Raw genomic sequence first — 18,426 nt, forward strand, 5'->3', positions numbered from 1 at the left:
GGGGGGGGGGGGGGGCGTGTGTGTGCTTGTGTGTGTGAGCGGTTCAAAGGTCTGAGGACTTTTCTGCTGATCCAGGGTTGATTGAGTGCTGTGTCAAACGGTGGGTGTGTGTGTGTGTGTGTGTGTGTGTGTGTGTGTGTGTGTGTGTGTGTGTGTGTGTGAGAGAGAGAGAGAGATGACATGGCATGGTTAATGGCAGTGAGGCGCTTTGGCCATGCACCATGCAGGGCCTGACCGGGCCGGGCCCCCCCATTCAACAAACTGGCCTCCCCCATTCAACAAACTGCCGCCCCCCCCCCCCCCCCCCCCCATTAAATTTTTTTTTTTTTTTTTGCTAAAAACATTTTTCCGTTTTTCTGTTTTAAAGTTTAACATGGAATCTGGCTGTCATTAGGCATTGATTAACTGAATGCTATTGCTAACTGTTACTTTGAACATCCATTTGCAATGATTCTGGCTGGATATTAACTATTGTAAATTTGTCACAATGAATGCAATTTGTGCACAATGTGTAAATACATTTAATAATAATTGTTTATGCCTAATTATTTGTAAAGTCACAACACATTAGAGATGTGTGTAGTTCTTCATAGATTTAGCCTCTTCATTTTGCTCTCAAATGCACCAGGTTGACGAATTTTACTTTAAAATGTACAAAATCTTCTTCCGGGGGAGAATCCCCCCGGACCCCCCTTGGGTAGCTTGGCCCCCCCAAGCTAGGGGCAGGCCCCCTCTGTAACTTGGGTCTGGAGCCGGGCCTGATGCAGGGTGTGTGTGTGTGGAGACTGCAGTGTGCGTGTGCTGGCTGCAAAGCTAACCACTTCCTTTTGTAGTGTTTGCTATGGAGAGGGAAAAATAAAAAAGAGAAGTAGAGGGACTGACAATTCCGTGAAATGAAGTGAGCAGCAGAATCATTTGACTGATTTCCGGTCAGGATCTTTCAAAATAAAAGCTTTCATTCAAACTCAGTGAAATACACAAATTGAAGTGACGTCAAACTATAGGCCGCTGAAGGCATAAACCAACAGTTTCCCCGTGAAATAAGAAGTAGGCTCCACCCTTTAAGGTTTATTTTTATTTTCTTTCTTTTTTTAACACCGACACCATCTACTGCATTGCATTTGCGCTGGTCTATTTTAATTCTAGCCTCAACGCGAGACTCATCAAGAATCACTGATGAGTCTCGCATTGAGGCTATTTTAATTCAATCATTTAGTGTGAGGTTCCTGTTCATTTTTATGCTGGGCCTCATACTTAATAGTCTCTTAAAACAGACTGTCTCATCTACATCCGCGCTAGATTACTGAACTTTCTTGTGCGTTTCTTTTGAAGGCAAAAATCACTCAACCGGAAGTGAAACGATGGTTGCGCAACGTCAGTGACGTGACGTCACACACCCCACTTCTTCCATCCCCTGAAGATGGCGGCCGGTGTGTGGCGAGCAGCGGATCCTCAGAGTCCCGTCAGTCCCGTCCCAGATCAGAGCCTCACTGGAGAAGACAAGGACGGTCAGTGTACACAGACACGCACGCACGCACGCACGCACGCACACACACACACACACACACACACACACACACACACACACACACACACACACACACACACACACACACGGATCAAGGTGGCAGCTCCCGCATCAACATGAGTGAAAGCTGTCAGGAACGTCACTGTTTCAGCACTTGGTCTCATTAAATCACAGTTGGAAGCCAACTGTCTAACTCGTATCTGTGGACGTGTTGCTACAATGATGTGTTTGTATGTATGCAGCAAGTACCGGGTAATGCTTTGTTGTCATCTGGTAGCCTATTGCTAACAATGGCTAGCCTGGCCAGCCCAGAGCTGGTTGTTGCCTATAGCCAGGGGCGCCGCCAGGGATTTTGGGCCCCATGACAGGACATAGCATGGGCCCCACTGATGCCGGCGTCCGAAGGGCGGCGGCGAAAAATTTGGGCTGTTTGAAGCTGATTTAGAGGATAATATCGCATTTTAAATTATATTAGGATAACACTGTAGTGTTGTCATTATTCAGTCTTAACCATCAATATTTGCTCCTTTTCTCACCCACCTTCATCTTACTCTCATCCCTGTTGAATCATCATACTCTCTCTCTGCTCTGAATACACCAGAGGGAACAAAGAAATACTATCAACTAATGACTAGAAATAATATTGATACACATGTGGAGTCCAACAGGAGAGTGTTTAGCATGAGACTGTTGTGATATCATTATTCAGTCTTAATATCATTATGTTCTCCTTTTCTCATTGGCTGTCATTTGTGGGCTGCTTTTCCTTTCATATAATGGTCATTATGTGGACAAATAAATTGTGTTGATCCTTCTTATTTTTTATTACTATTATTATTATTAGTATTACAAATAAATCCCCACAGACCCACTGCAATTGTGCCAACTACCATGTCATTCAACACAATGCTGCTCCTGTGTGTGTGTCTCACCTCCTTCATCAGTTAGGAGGACTGGTTCATTGGAAGGTGCCGGTGGGGGGGGGGCTGTGTCTGATTCTGCATCTGTTGTGTTAGGCAAGAGCCAGGCAGGGACAACTGATTTATATGAACGGCTTGCAAACAATTGTTTGCATTGATTAAATGTTCGCTAGACAGGACAGGAGGGAAATGTAAACACTCTGTAAAGTAAGCATATTTCACTAAGGTCTAACAGGGTAATTTCCAGTAGTTAAGAAAAGTTGAATAAATGTTCAGATGGCGCCAGACAGACTACTAGACAGTTCTCTAGGTTAACAGAGTGATTCACGTAGCGTAGGCTATCTGCCTCGCCTCACACAGAGACAGGCAGACAGCTGCACCAGTCCAGCTCACTCACCTGCCTTCCTATAAAACTGCGTGAGGCACTGTTGTCCTCTTTTTTCTCTCTGCTCTCTTTCTTTTTGAAACCTGACTTTGCTTTTGGCATGTTGCTGGTTGCGTCTCCTCTCTGCTCTCTCCTCTCATCTGATCTCAGCGCGTACTGCGTAGTGCTGCTGCTGCCCCACGCTGCCTGGATGGGAGGCGTGCCTATTTTTCCTGTCAGCCAGGCAGGGAGAAACCATTTCTTGAAAATCGAAGGGGGGGGGTGTGTGCAAGAGGATTTTTTCTTTTTTTGCCAAAAAGAAGCAATTCGTTTTACTAGTACATTGAATAAAATAGTATATTCATTACAATAGGTTAATAATTTAATACTGCAAAAAATTGCCTAGTGTCCAAGCTTTTAGGGCCCTTGAAGCTGACAGGGCCCCTGTCAGCTTCAAGGGCCCTTAGAATCGTCCTACCTTTCCCCCCCTATACGGCGCCCCTGCCTATAGCCCCAACGTGACCCTACTACTGTACTTTGTGTATATGTATAATATATACACTCGTGCAGTATTAGGTTCACATAGCGTTCCAATAGGCAATAGGGGGGAACGGCTGTTCAAAACGCTCTCCTACCCGTCCGATTGCAGATCCGAAGATATGATAGTCCTCCTACGGAAGCCAGTAATTTAGGCGGGCGGTTAAAATGATACTGCTGCATGAAACAACCGTTTTTAAAAGCAGTCTTTACACAGCCTGTGCTGAATTTACAGCGGGGTGTGTTTGATCTCACTGTCATGGTGCAGTCACATGGAGACGAAGGCTCAGTCAGTGATCAACGCAAATCCAGCGCACTTGCAGCAAAACGTCATGAAATACTCAAACTTCCAAGGTTCCTGGAATCCTGTCGGCACTAGGAAGCTTCTCCTCTCCTAAATATGGCACAGTCGTATATATCGCCACTAGCAACCCAAAGTTACATCTCCAAAATGTGCACCCAAGGGAGCATGACCTGTTGTCAACACCAGCCCTAGCCCCATAACGTGATGCTGCTACTGTACTCCGAGATATTCTGTACAGCAGTCAGCGTCACACAGCGTTCGAATCCTCAATAGGTGGGAAACGCTGTTAAAAAAGCTCTCCTACCTGTATCCGACCTCCGATTGCAGATCCGAAGATATGATAGTCTGCCTAGTGAAGCCAGTAATTTGACCGGCACTGTTTAAATGATACTGCTGCGTGAAACAACCGTTTAGAAGCAGTCTAGCAAAGCACTCCTAGGCTATACTGTATGTATCTGGCACTCCTAGGTTACGACGAGTATGGCATAAAAAGGGAATCTCTGACTGCCGTTACAATGGACCATGCTACTAATGATGTCAGTGCCGTGACTGTACTGTGTGTCGCACACACCATCAACTTGGCTGTATGTAATGTTACTCGAAAAGAAGACAACTTTACTTCTTGTTAAACAGCAGCTTTATTGGCGACCGCCGCCATGTTCACCATGAACGTCTCGTACCACAATAACAACTCCCCCCGGAAACCACTCCTTCACAACAAAGGTTCCTACTCACTACAGTACTCGATACACCATAACATGTATACAGAGGCAATAATTATTATTTCTCACATTAGTGACTGTAACTTAACAAATTCCCTCTCTCTTAAAAAAAAACAAATGCATTAAAGTAGCATTAATATACCAAGTACTCAACTAGAGCCATGTGGCCTCCCTTGTATAGAAAAAAAACATAAATGCAACAGGTCATAACATGAAAAAAAAAAAACATAAATGCAACAAGTCATAACATTTGACTCAAGGATAGAATTTCGCTCTTACTCAAGTTTACACTGCTTTGTAAATGAGAAAACCAACAACAAACAGGTGACTCAAAAAGAGACTGTTCCTAACCAAGTTCCCACTGTCCTTCACTAAGCGCCTTAAGCAATAGGAGAGCTGATGCCCCCTTTTTAGTGAGACAGTCCGCAAGTTGTTCTTTGGTGTTGTACCAAAGAACTCGCTCAACTTTCTGGGTGTGGATAAGTTCTTTGATACTGCTCATTTCGAGGAGAAGTCTTTTCTCAGTGACTGACTTTGTGGAGTGTGTCTTTGAGGGTACATACCCATCTGGTGGAAATACACCTCTGTCCCTCATCCTTAACCTCGTCATACACACCATTATTATTCCAGTTCTTTATCTCCTCATGTTTTGCCAAGTTAAAAGAGACATCCCCCACCACAAATACATCATCACTTACATCAGTATCATCAGTATCAACATTTGTTTCTACATGCAGGTTCTCTACGCTTGAGATATCGGTTGAATCTGTAGTGCCTGCAACATTAATAGGCTCAATATACAGCAAGTTGTAGCAGTTTTTGTATTTACCCGTGGCTTTGCCTGCACGCCCCAAGACTTTAGCTGTGTGCAAAACACCTCTGTCTTTATCTCTGTATTTAATAATAATATAATATAATATAATATAATATAATATAATATAATATAATATAATATATATATTATAATATAATATATATATTCAAATATAATTTGTCCTGGTTTCAGAGTGACATCTGTTCCCTGCTGTGTGTCATTATGTGTCTCTCTACATTGTCATTTGTGTGATGCTCTTCTTCGTTCTGCACCCTAGTGGTCATTCCTGGCGGCTCCGTTTGACTCAGACCTTGTTGCACCTCAGTTACACTGTCTTCTGTGTCCTCTATGTCAGTGGTTCTCAAATGGGGGTCCGCGGACCCCCAGGGGTCCGTGGCACTTTGCCAGGGGGTCCGCGAAAAGTTTTCAAGTTAAAATAAATAAATAAATAAATAAAATGCTACATGTTAATTATTCCGTCTCAAACTACTTCCTACATGGTGCTAGTCTATCAAAATATCTTGGCTGTCATTGATTGTGTTGCATAGTGGTTTTCTGTACTGTTGACAAATTGTGATATTGTAAGTCGCTTTGGACAAAACAAAAGTGTCTGCTAAATGACGTAATGTAAATGTAATGTAATAAAAAAAAAAAAAAAAAAAAAATTTTGCAAAATTTTCATAGTTCAACGAAAATAGTTTATGCTTTAAATCTAAAATGGTTCATGGATTACAATCTAATAACAAACCTATCAAATAAAAAGTCAAGCACGTTACCGTGGAAACAATCAAGCTTAGCCCAAAATCACAAATCAGAATGAGGGGGTCCCCGGTATATTTTCTATCTTGTAAGGGGTCCTTGGCTGAAAAACATTTGAGAACCTCTGCTCTATGTTATGTGCAATCTCCTGTCCTTGGTCAAGGTCTGTGTCATTTTCGGTATTTGTGTTCTGATCCACATTTTCTGTATTCACTTTTCTCAGTCTGAGATAATGCACCCTAATGCAGGTCCCTCCGTGTCTGACAAACACCACTGCGCCGTCCTGACCGATGACAACTCCTGGTCCTTTCCACTCCGGGCAATCCACTCTCTTGTAGTACACTTTGTCTCCACTTTCATCTTTTTCATCTGTATGACGTAGTTGTTTCCGCAGCGCTCTCCGTATTCTTTCTGAGCATTCTGCTTCTGTAAAAGCCTTCCTCGATGCATGTAAAGCAGATATGTGTTTTGCCACCCATTCACTCTTTGTCGTTCCCTCTAGAGCTGGGGGTTTATCTGTCAGTACAGAGGGCAGGTTGGGGTTTCGTCCAAAAACTAATTGATGCGGATTATAGCCATGGACACTTTGCATGGTGTTTTTGGCCATAAGAGCCCAGTCCATTGCCGTGCTCCAGTCACAACAGTGGCTTGCCGTCACTTTCATGATGATCTCGGTGAGTGTTTGGTTGTGTCGCTCTAGAAGTCCATTGCTCCATGGGCTGTAGGCAGCTGTTGTCTTTATTTCAATGCCAAAGTTTTCCGCCATATCTCTCGCTTCATCATTGTTAAACTCTCCCCCATTGTCGCTAAACAGTTTCTGAGGTGGACCATGCACACTTATCCAATCATGGACAAAATGTTTCACTATTTCAGATGACTTCTTTGTGGTCAGAAGAACGCTGCCTGCACTGAACCTGGTGAACTGATCAATAATGTGGAGATACCACACACCTGGTTCAAGTTCATGCAGATCTACAGCTACAGTCTCATTGTACTGAGATGCCAGTGGTAGACCAACAGCAGGCTTTGGCGTAGTTTTACTGTATCTTTGACATATTTCACATTCACTTACAATTTTGTGCAGGATGGCATCACATTCTGTATCTTTATTAGAGCTGGGTATTGGTTCAAATTTCAAGAATCGATTCGATTCCGATTCACAAGGTTGCGAATCGATTAATTTCGATTCAATTCGATTCGATTCGATTCCGATTCGATCAATTTCAATATGTTTCAAAATGTTTTTTGAGCTGTACCCTGAATTACATGTCCAGTTATGTAACACAGGGGTTCCCAACCAGCCAAGTAGATACATGGGGGAAAAAAGTTGCAGACCTGTTGTCAATTTTAATGGTTTTAGTTACACAAATATTTACTCACCAGTTGGTGACAAAGGGTAAATAACAGCCTTTTCATCTGTCAATAAAGACACTTTCACAATTATGCACAGTGATTTGATTTCAGCCTATATCATTTCTAAAAGTAGATATTAATGATCAAACATTTCCATTCATGTAGCCTACAGTATTTACGTTTTTGTTTCAACTACAAACATAAACGTCAACTTGAAACTATGTTTCAACTACCACACACAGCATATTTTAGCCTGTTTATTAAAAAAAAAAAAAAAAAAAAAAAAAAATCGATCTCTGGACAATCGAGGATTAAAATAAACATCGATTAAAAATCGGAGAATCGATTTTTTGAACCCAGCCCTAATCTTTATTGCCTGAACTCTTCAGAAGCCTCTGGAGTTTGTCGGCTGAAGCACGAGCAACTTGTTTATGAAGCTTCAACAACATTTTCTGCTTTGTTGCTGAGCTCATTTCTTCTGCGATTTATCAGAATTTCATCCTCACATTGGCTTTCTTTGTGCTCATTTTTCTTTTCTTTATTGTCCATGATGTTCACACAATAGTGACCAGAGCTTGTAAATTCAAGTTTTACAGGTTTGTTAAACATGATGACTGCTTCGTCATTTTCCATATCTAGTATCATCCCTGCTCTTTTCATGGAGGCTTTGCTCAAAAGCAGTGGAACGTTAGCTGGGACTATCTCTGTTTCAATATGACATCTAGTCTCTCCAATCTTTGCAGGAATTTTTTACTTTTTAGTGGAAAATACCACTTTTCCATCTCCAAACCTGAATGGTCTATGACTGCGTGTTTCTGTTTTCCTCAAAACATTCACCTCCTTCTGGCTTAGTCCAGTGCTGTAGCTATCTAGCCATGCTTGTCCACACACAGTCTGTGTGCATGCTGTGTCAATAATAATAATAACTGATCCAAAACACTCTGCCAGAAATATCTCTGCTTCAGTGACCGGCTCTTTTGTGTACAGAGTGATGTTAACCTCCTCTACTGCTCCACCATCTTCAGTTAGCTTGTCTTGTTCACCTTTATGTGGACAGTCTTTGGCCCAGTGAAACGTGGATTGACAAACGGCACACTTTGATCTGCGGCCGTACCCTGTCTAGTGGGTTTGTGCCATGACTTGCCCCTCTGTCGTCGCTGCTCCGTCATATACTGTATGCTGATTCTTGGTTAATTCCCATGCTGGAGACAGGCGCCTTTTCTCCAAATGTCCTCTTCAATGCTGACTTCATCGATGCAAAAGTCAGTTCTGTACATGCTGTGAGAGCTAACTGTCTGTCTTTTGTGTCCAAGCATGCAGTATCTAGCAGTTTGAACGCCAATACTGCGTCAGGAAGTTCCATCTTATATTTGCGCATCGGTAAAATCAAACTCCTATTTCAGCTTGACTTTGAAGGCCTAAAGCCAAGCCTGACAGTGGAATAAAAGGGACAAAATGCTGAACCCGTTTGATTTCTTTTTTATATATACTGTATATATGCTTGGCTGCGTTTTGGGAGTTCTAGCGTCGAATGTAAGTAGCCTACTTTTCCGTTATTAACTTTATTGTACATTATCCCTCAGGTAAAACCTCTTAGCATTGATTATTATTCGAAAATTGTGTGCCTTAATTTGATTTAAAACATAATCCCTCAGGGTAAAACTGTCGATCAAAATTGTTTGCCTGGTTATTTAAAAACATCACAACAGTGTCAGCTACTACTGTACTAGTGCTACTGACTGAATAAAAATGACCCCCAAAAAAAATCATGTTGAAATAAGTAGTAGTTATATAATCTCTCTTGTTGCATTGGTTTGCCATTGTATGGACACACACACACAAAAATAAATAAAATACTACTACTACTAATTATTATTATTATTATTATTATTATTATTATTATTATTATTAATAAATATTTGAATATATTGTGTTTTTATTAGAAGGAATATTTGAATATAATTTTTGGGCAATTTTGACAGCCCTAGTGGGATTTGGTGTTGACTCTCATGACCTTGATCTTTCCAACATTGATGCTGAGGCCTGGCTGTTCTGTGTCCATGTAGTCTGTTCATCATGAGGACCCAGGATGGAGACCTGATGTACAACAATAGCACACCTCGTCCTCCACAACTTGGCCACCACACACACACACACACATCACTGTCCAGAGAAAGTCACACACACACACATCACTGTCCAGAGAAAGTCTTGGTGTGGTCTCAGCAAAAGCACCGTAAAAGACAGCCCTATGATTCACAGTGACATTCAAACCGATATTTCTCATCTTCTCCCACACATACCTCGATCTTTCACAATTTAAAAGCAGATGCTCAATGGTCTCGTCTTCATCATTCACTACCATTCTGACAGCCAGTCTGCCGATGGAAACCAGCCACATTATATCTCTTTTGTTTTCAGATAGATTTTTACTAAATATATTTTTAATACAAACCTGAGCTTCTGCGCCATCCAAGTGTGTGTAGGGGAAAAAGCCACTATACAGATCACGTTCTTGTGCACATATAATATCACTTTGTGTTTTTAGGAGTGCATTTATTTTTTTATATTTCTATAAAATTAACTTAATTCCTCTTAATTTACAGGTTGTAATTGAGAAAGCTGGCCCGGCCACTAAAAAGGCATAGCATAAGCTAACACATAAGTAACATACATATGTACCAGGTATCTTTATAGTATTAAGAACTCAAATGCGTATTTCATGATTGAGATTCAGAGGCGAGATATCTGGACATTCAGATTTAGGGGCAGCAATCAGCAGCAAGGTACAGCCGACATGCTTTGGTACTTCTTGCATTAATGGTAACACGTTTAGGTAGTTTTCCTTAATGTGAATATGTCTGTATTTCACCTGTACCTCCAGACCGCCAGCAGATGTTGGTCAGTAAAGAAGAGGTTCCCCCTGAGCAGCAGCAGTGGAGCTCCAGTCTGGACCAGGAGGACCCAGAGCCCCCACACATTAAAGAGGAACAGGATGAATTCTGGATCAGTCAGGAGGGAGAGCAACTTCAAGGGCCGGAGGAGGCCCATATCACCAAGTTCCCATCCGCCTCTGTCCCTGTAAGGAGTGAAGATGATGAAGAGAACCCTCAGTGCTCACAGCTTCATCAAAGTCAAACTGAGGAGAACAGAGAGGCAGAGCCTCTAGCCAGCAGCTCAACTGAACAGATGAAAACAGAAGCTGATGAAGAGGACTGTGGAGTATCAGAACCAGCCAGGAACTTAGATCCAGATCATTTACAACCAACTACAGCTGGCAAGACTTCAGACTCTTCTGAACCTGAGAGTGAAGACAGAAATGAACCTCAGTCATGTTCAGACTCACTGCATAACAGTGGGCAGAAATGCTTTAGTTGCCCATTTTGTGGTAAAATATTTGGTCATAAGGGAGACTTTAACAAACACACGAGAATCCACACAGGTGAGAAACCATTTAATTGCTCAGTCTGTGCTAAAAGCTTTGGTAGTAAAGGAGATTTGAAGAGACATATCAAAGTACATACAGGTGAGAAACCATTTAATTGCCCAGTCTGTGGTAACAGTTTTATTCAACAAAATCACTTGACAGTACACATGCGAATCCACACAGGAGAGAAACCATTTGATTGCTCAGTCTGTGGTAACAGTTTTGGTCGTAAAGAACAGTTGAAGGAACACATAAGAACCCACACAGGAGAGAAACCATTTGATTGCTCATTCTGTGGTAAATGTTTTATTCAACAAAATCACTTGACACTACACATGAGAATCCACACAGGGGAGAAACCATTTGATTGCTCAGTCTGTGGTAACAGTTTTGGTCGTAAAGAACAGTTGAAGGAACACATGCGAACCCACACAGGAGAGAAACCATTTGATTGCTCATTCTGTGGTAAAAGTTTTACTCGAAAGCAACACTCAACGGTACACATGAGAATCCACACAGGAGAGAAACCATTTATTTGTTCAGTCTGCGGTGAAACATTTAGTCAAAATGGAAACTTGAAGACACACATGAGAGTCCACACAGGAGATACATTTAATTGCTCAGTGTGTGATAGAGCTTTTGTTACTAGAAGAGACTTGAAGACACACAAAAGAGTCCACACGGGAGAGTGACCAGTTTATTGCTCAATTGATGTGTTGTTTGTATTTGGAAAACAAATGGAAAACTAGTGTCAAACAGACTTTAATATCTTGAATGCTATACATTGCATCGCTTATTTAACTTTGTCACTGAAAGCAGAAGTAGCTAGAGCACAGGTTTTCAAAGTCTTAGAATGTGGGCCTCCCCCCAAGGCAAAGCTTGAAAAAAGGTGCCCCCCTCGCTCAATTCCTGGATGCCTATAGGACTATGATTATGTTATTTGATCCCATAGACACTCAACAATTGAGCCAAGATAGCCTGATATTGCTGTTTTACATACGTGGGACTACAGCAACTAATTAAATAAACTCTGTCTGATGGCATTTATTTGTTTCTGACTCTGGTAAAGTGGGAAAAACAGTAAAATTCCCCCAAACTACTGTATCTCTGAACTATCTCTTTAATCAAACAAATGTAGGCTATTCTATGTGATCTCCTTTTGACAACTGAACTAATGTATAACTAATGTACTAGGTTTCACTTTCACTCACTGGGGCTCCCCTGAAACTGCTTGGAGCCCTAGGGAGGCCCGCCTCCCACTTTGAAAACCACTGAGCCAGAGGGTTTGATGTATAAGATGTATCTAATGTTTAAGTTGTGTGAACTGTCAGTTTTAAAATGGGTTGAGTTTAGTTTATTAGATTAGCATCACCATTAGCTGTAGTAAATGCTACAGCTAATACATGTCTACAGCTACAAGAAGACATGTATGTTAGGGTTAATCCTCCTGTCTGTGCCCCTGATCAAGGCAATGGCAAAAGAACTGGAGTTGGTTCCCGGGCGCTGCACTGCGGCTGCCCACCGCTCCTAGTTCTGTTAAGGTTCCTAGTAGAGGATGGGTCAAATGCAGAGGATGAATTTCCCTAATGGGGATAAATAAAGGATAACAACTTATAACTTAAGCTATTCTTAATGGGGTCCGACACATACAATTTATTCAGTAGGTAACGTACAATATAAACATTACAGCATAATGACATAGTACAGTGCACACTGCACAGACACTACAGTTATTCAATTAATTACATTATACTTGTCCTTTCATTTGCCATTGCTCATAATGTCGCAGACACATTTCAAAATAATAAATGTAGTCCGTCATCTTATCATTAGCAATCATGCCATCTTTATCATCGGCAACTACAAACAAAATTAAATAAAATTTTACTTAAACACAGGTTCAAAAAGGGATAAAAGCATTTTCTTAATTACAAAGGGTATCAAAAAGCTTAAGATAAATAAAGTGCTAAAAGTGTTGAGCTTTTTTAAAGTTTGAATGGACAAACTAAGTATGAAAGAGTAGTTAGTAAAAGAGGGCATGGTTTGAACAGCCCTCTCTAGACAAACGGGTACTAAAACGTGCTGCATTTGCTCCTCGAGATGACGACAACAAAAATGTCACGTGACTGAAACTCATGAATATTCAATCAGAAATACATTTCAAAGTAAAAGCAAGTTATTAAAATGATGTACATTTTATTTATTTGTTTTGCCTATTTTATCTCTATCTGACTTTCTTTTTTAGTGTAATTTTAAATAGTTGTGTTTGGCCCTGATCAAGTTGGCTAATAGATGGTTCCCAAACTTTTTTGGCTTGTGACGCCACTTGGACGTCACAAAAATCTAGTGACCCGAGACATTCAAATCTTGGTACATCCGTAATATTATCAATGATGTCACCTGTAACAGTATGCTGACCTTTTCCCTCAGACTTTAATCAGAGAATTCTGTCTCAGATTAGTCTCAGAAGCCTTTAGATTTTTTCCTCAGAAATCTGACTTTAATCTGCAAATGCTGACAATCTGAGAATTCTGACTTTAATCTGAGAAATCAGATCAAATACTTTTTTCTAAAAAGAAATCTGACATTTAACTCAGAATTCTAGTTTTATTTTCAGAATTCTGACTTTACTCTCAGAATCCTGACTTAAACTCAAATGTGGTCCAAATCCTACTTTATTGTATTTATTTTCTTCAGGTGACCCCATTTGAATTCCAGGCGCCCCCAAGGTTGGGAACCACTGGTTTATGATTTATTTTTATTTGTTTCTGTTTTATGTGAAGCACATCGTATTTGCCTTATGTATGAATGAAAAGTGCTATATAAAAATAAAGTTTGCCTTGCCTTGCCTTGTGGCCGTTAGGGGGCATTCCAACAGACACACTGAACCAACCAGGATTATTCACTCACCAAGTGAACTGCTGTTTACAATACCTTTGTTGGTGTCAGTCTCCCTTTGTAAGTGTATACTGAAAGTGACAGCTGCTTCGACCAGGAAGTCAATGAGAATGAGGAGAGTGAGCTTGTGTTCCCCCAGCCTGAATAAGAATAAACATTATGATCGAGTTTTACTAAAGTGTAATCTCATACATACATTTTCTTCACTCAAATATGTACCGAATAACTTATTTCTGCACCAAAAACAACTAGGCCAGGGGTCCCAACATTTTTTGTCTTGTGACCCCATTTTGACGTCACAAAAATAGGCACCCCAGACACGGAACGCCGCCCTATTATCTAAGATTGTTATTGCTAGAAAGACATCACTGGTGACATCATCAATGATGACACCACGGATGATGTCACTCACTGATGACATCACAATTGCTCGAGTGACATCGGTGATGACATCAATTTCTGACTTTAATGTCAGAGTTCTGACTTTATTCTCTTCGGGGATTAAAGTCAGAATCCTGACTGTAATCTCAGAATTCAGGTTTTTTCCTCAGAATTCTGACATTATTCTCATAATGACCTCAGATACAGTTCAATTAATCTACACCCAGATGATGCCATCCTCTATACATTGGCGCCCTCTGCTGCCCAGGTGGTTAAAAACAGCAATATCTGCAGTCTGCATTCTGTGCTGTACAGTACATTTTATTTGCCCTTAAATTGTTTTTTAAATATCAGTTCCACAGAAGTGAATTTTTCTACCCTTAGTGGGACACTGATTGAAAGAGTATCCTGCTATAAATACTATATATATATAAACCTTGGTTTCTGCGCTGGATGGCAAACTATGCTTCAAAAAACACATCAGTGAATTGACTAAATCATTGGAAGCAAAACTAGCATTCTTTTATAGAAATAAGTCAATACTATTACTCAATATTGGAAATTGTACAGCCAAAGTTTTTATCTGTGATAGACTGCTATGTGGTATATATGAACTCTACCGCCTCTACCCTTAAAGAGCATGGTGCAGGTTAAAAAAAAATCTGAATTTACATTTTGGGCTCATGATTACAGTGAAAATACTCCAAAAAGACAAAGACTGAACTTGCCTCTTATTGGCTGGTGTCTTTCTTCTGTGAAAGAGAGCATGCAGCCAATAAGAGAACGCCAGTTCAGTAAAGATAGGGTACTGATAGTCTCTCCCCAGACTCAAATAGTACGTTGAATCGCTGCGCTCCGCATACTACATAAATGAGTCTGTGCCACTTCACAGCCACTGCTGGTTTTGAAGGCGGGTTGAAATTGAATGAGTTACAGGTCGTAGCACCGATGAGAGAGCAGTTTGAAAAATGGGCTGCGCCTCCCTCTCCTGATTGGAGAGGACTGAATCCATCACTGACATATTACTCGACATGTGAGTGAACGGTTCCCTCCCATAACCGGCTGGGGGAAAGTGTCCCAGACCCAGAGAGAGATCTGCAGCATGCAGTAACGTAGTGTATCAGCGTAAGAACTCTCATGGGTCTGTCGTTGAGACTAGGGTACTGACAGTACCCTATATCTTTCACCATTAGGTGTCAAGCTTCACCAAACACATTTAACTATTTAAAAGAAAATAAATTAGTCAAAATGTAACTTTGACAAAATTATTAATAACTGATTAGATCAATTGCAAAACTAACCCATGAAGTTACTTGTTACTACAAAAAGTAATCCAATTACTATAACGCATGCCCCAACACTACTGCTACTACACATAACTAACATGGATAAATGAAATAACATGTAATTATATTTCATAACACTTTAATAGATCAAATATAATAATGACATTTTACATGAATTGGCCTACTTTCATTAAAATGTAATTTGCAAGCAATAAAACAATTTAAAGATTGAATTAATTAAAAACTGGCTTACATAGGAAAACACTTGATAAAATGAAAATAAAATAGGTAAAAACAGTAAGATTTCGGAAAAAGCCTTTTTCGAATAAAAAAAGGTTTTTAGGCCAATCTCAATGCATCCGGGTCTGCGTGTTGTCCCTAGATGATGAAGGCAGTTTCAAAAGCCTTCCTACAAATATGTAGCCTAACAAAGTAATATAAAAGAAGGCGTTATAATAGGTAATACGGCACTTAGCTCTTAGAATTGTTAGATGGGTTAAAAAGTGTTAAGATCCACGGACTCAACATGTGCTTTAAAGGCAAAGATACTTAAAGACTTAAAGATGTGTTGACATACGACTGTCTCTGCTACCAAGTTTCATCATTGACCTCAGTACAGTTCAGTTATCATCTCTGCTTCAGGTTAACTTCAGCGCTTTGGAAAAGAAAAGATCCACCGCACACAAGACATTGACCATAATTGAACTGGCTTCTTCTCCTTTGTTGCGCACCATGTCGATCACTGCTCGTGCTTTGTCTGCCCTGTCTTTTGTTTGGGCCAAAGCCGACTCCATTTCTTGATGATTTACTACCCTCTGCTGCAGAAGTTCATCCAGCAATATCTTTAGAACAGGTTCAGTCACTCGATTGATGAAATCTGATCGAGCAGAGAACAGCCTCTCCTTTGCTGAGAGATTCTGAGCCCTTGGTAGATCTTCACTACCTGAAGAAGGACCTGGAAGATAAGTTGGAAAAAGACTTCCATTCAACAACCAGCAGTCACACTGTAACAGATCTCTTAGAAATTAGAAGAATTTGAACAGGAGCAAATTTAAATATAGTACACTAATATGTTAGATACAAGGTTAACACCATGGCCCTGATGTTAAATTGCATGACTTCTGACTCTGCATAACTAAACTGATACAATTCCATTGCCTACACTGTCCTTCCTTCCTACGGTTTGTTAAGTTAAGAAAAATAGGTTACCTGGATGTATTATATATACACACACATATATACATACACACATATATATATATATATACATATATATATATATATATATCACACACACACACACACACACACACACACACACACACACACACACACACACACACACACACACACACACCTCACAAAGTGGTATGAGAGACATCTCTGTCTTGCTGTTTTTCTGATATTTGTGTAACATAAAACAACACAGTACAAATAATATGATACAATTGTTGGTATAGTGTTGTATTATTTTTCTTTAATGTATGGGATATGTGCTCGGTCTATGTTTTTCACATCCCTTTTTCTAATGGCCCCATGACTTACCTTTGGGTCCTGAGCTATTTTTTGATAAACGCTCCACTAGATCATTTTCTTTGATCTTCCTCAAAACCTGCTTGGTCACCTCCACAGCGTGTTGTAATGTGTAGGTCTGCACCAGCAGGTCTACTGTGCCCCGCCTGCTTGCATTCTCCAGTCGGCTCTTTGAGATGGCTGGGAAGCCTTCCAGCCTTCCAGGCTGCAGGTACCACTTGAAATTGTCGAACTGTTCCTTTTCCAATTCATCCAACGTTTCCAAAAGCAGTGCTGCAGACATCGTTGCTCCCTGGTAAAATCACAGAAAAATCTTCAACTCAGAAAACAATCATGCATTTTTTTCTTCACATTGTCTTGGGGTACAAAATTAATTAAAAATACAATAATTCTTGTGGGGTTTTGTGTAATGGTTTAGCAACATTATCTTGTAAGCCAGCCAAATGTAGTAAACCAGCCATACTGCATCATGCTTTAGCCAGTAAATCTCACAAGAGGGCGCTCTCACTCCACACAAAAACCTCATCCATAACAAATCCTAGTTTAACCTTAACACAGAAACCATCAAACTGCATTTCATGTTGGCACATCACAGTATTTCCTCTTTAATGTGTTAAGGGGAGGGGATATAGATTATATTCTCTTCAGATACACAGAATTAGCAAACTCTTAACTCAAAAATAAATGAATCAAGAGAAAAATCACTCTCACACTCAGTGAATTTTGAACCACTGAAAAACTAATTCATGTATTTTCACGTATGTGGAATCGAAGCGTGTGGGTGAACTCACTGTTCACACAGAGCAGTTGCAAGAGGCTGTAAAGCTGTTGTCTGGTTTAGAGTGTGCTACACTCTGTTAACCAGTAGAGGGCAATATGTCTCATCTCATTGAAGCTTCGAGTGGCTTCCTCTAGTCATCACTAGTGGTTTCATGTCCTCATTTCCTTTATTTCTGTGAGCTGGTAAACAGCTCTGAAAGTCACACTTCCTCTTCCAGCACATACATGAGCACAAACAAAACTAGTAATCCTGCTTAACTGCTTTAAGTGAATCACTGTCTTTATGCTATTAAAACAACACTTAATGTAACATTGAAATTATAACACTTAACGTGCATTGTGTATTTGACTTTTTGGCAAAAGGCTTATGGTACAGCTAATGTATAAACCAGAAAACATACCTGACAAAGGAATCAAACAGTACTGTCCTCTGGGCAATCGTGATCAAACTTCAGTTCCTACACAAATTAAATGACACAGGATTATGTTAGCATACTACACAATAAGTTTAAACTAGCAACTAAACTTATCCACCCAATGATAAAACATGGAAGATTATATGATCACAGCCGCCTATCTCTCGCGTGAAGCACAATGACAAAAGGGAAGAGGTGAAGCTGTCGGCAGCCCCGGTTTAATGCACGGACTTACCGGGGCCAAGCCCCGGGGCCCGCCGTCTAGGGGGGCCCGAGGCTCGGAGGTATTAAAAAAAGAAATTATAATTACAGTGCACCTGAACGCAACATGCAATATACCCGCTGAATAAGTGTCCAAATGTTCATGTCATTCTCCCCCCCCCCCCCCCCCCCCGATTTTTTAT

At 40.6% G+C, this 18,426-nt stretch overlaps 2 protein-coding genes across 2 annotated transcripts; one reads left to right on the forward strand and one right to left on the reverse strand.

Moving 5' to 3' along the window:
- Positions 1–1,420: 1,420 nt before the first annotated feature.
- On the forward strand, positions 1,421–13,774 carry LOC310788606 (uncharacterized protein; the record flags this gene model as incomplete). Its single annotated transcript, XM_083650134.1, has 3 exons — positions 1,421–1,508; positions 10,186–10,434; positions 13,692–13,774. 3 exons carry the CDS (start codon positions 1,421–1,423, stop codon positions 13,772–13,774), a joined length of 420 nt encoding a protein of 139 aa, XP_083506260.1.
- A 1,660-nt stretch (positions 13,775–15,434) lies between these two features.
- LOC310787631 (uncharacterized protein) lies at positions 15,435–18,179 on the reverse strand. Its single transcript, XM_083649112.1, has 3 exons — positions 18,008–18,179; positions 16,839–17,118; positions 15,435–16,248 (listed from the first exon to the last, which is right to left on the reverse strand). The coding sequence occupies exons 2-3, from the start codon at positions 17,107–17,109 to the stop codon at positions 15,932–15,934; spliced, it is 588 nt and encodes a 195-aa protein (XP_083505238.1). The 5' UTR covers positions 17,110–17,118; positions 18,008–18,179; the 3' UTR covers positions 15,435–15,931.
- Positions 18,180–18,426: the final 247 nt, after the last annotated feature.

This window comes from Poromitra crassiceps (assembly GCF_964638095.1).
Source record: "Poromitra crassiceps genome assembly, chromosome: 13".
NCBI lineage: Eukaryota > Metazoa > Chordata > Actinopteri > Beryciformes > Melamphaidae > Poromitra > Poromitra crassiceps.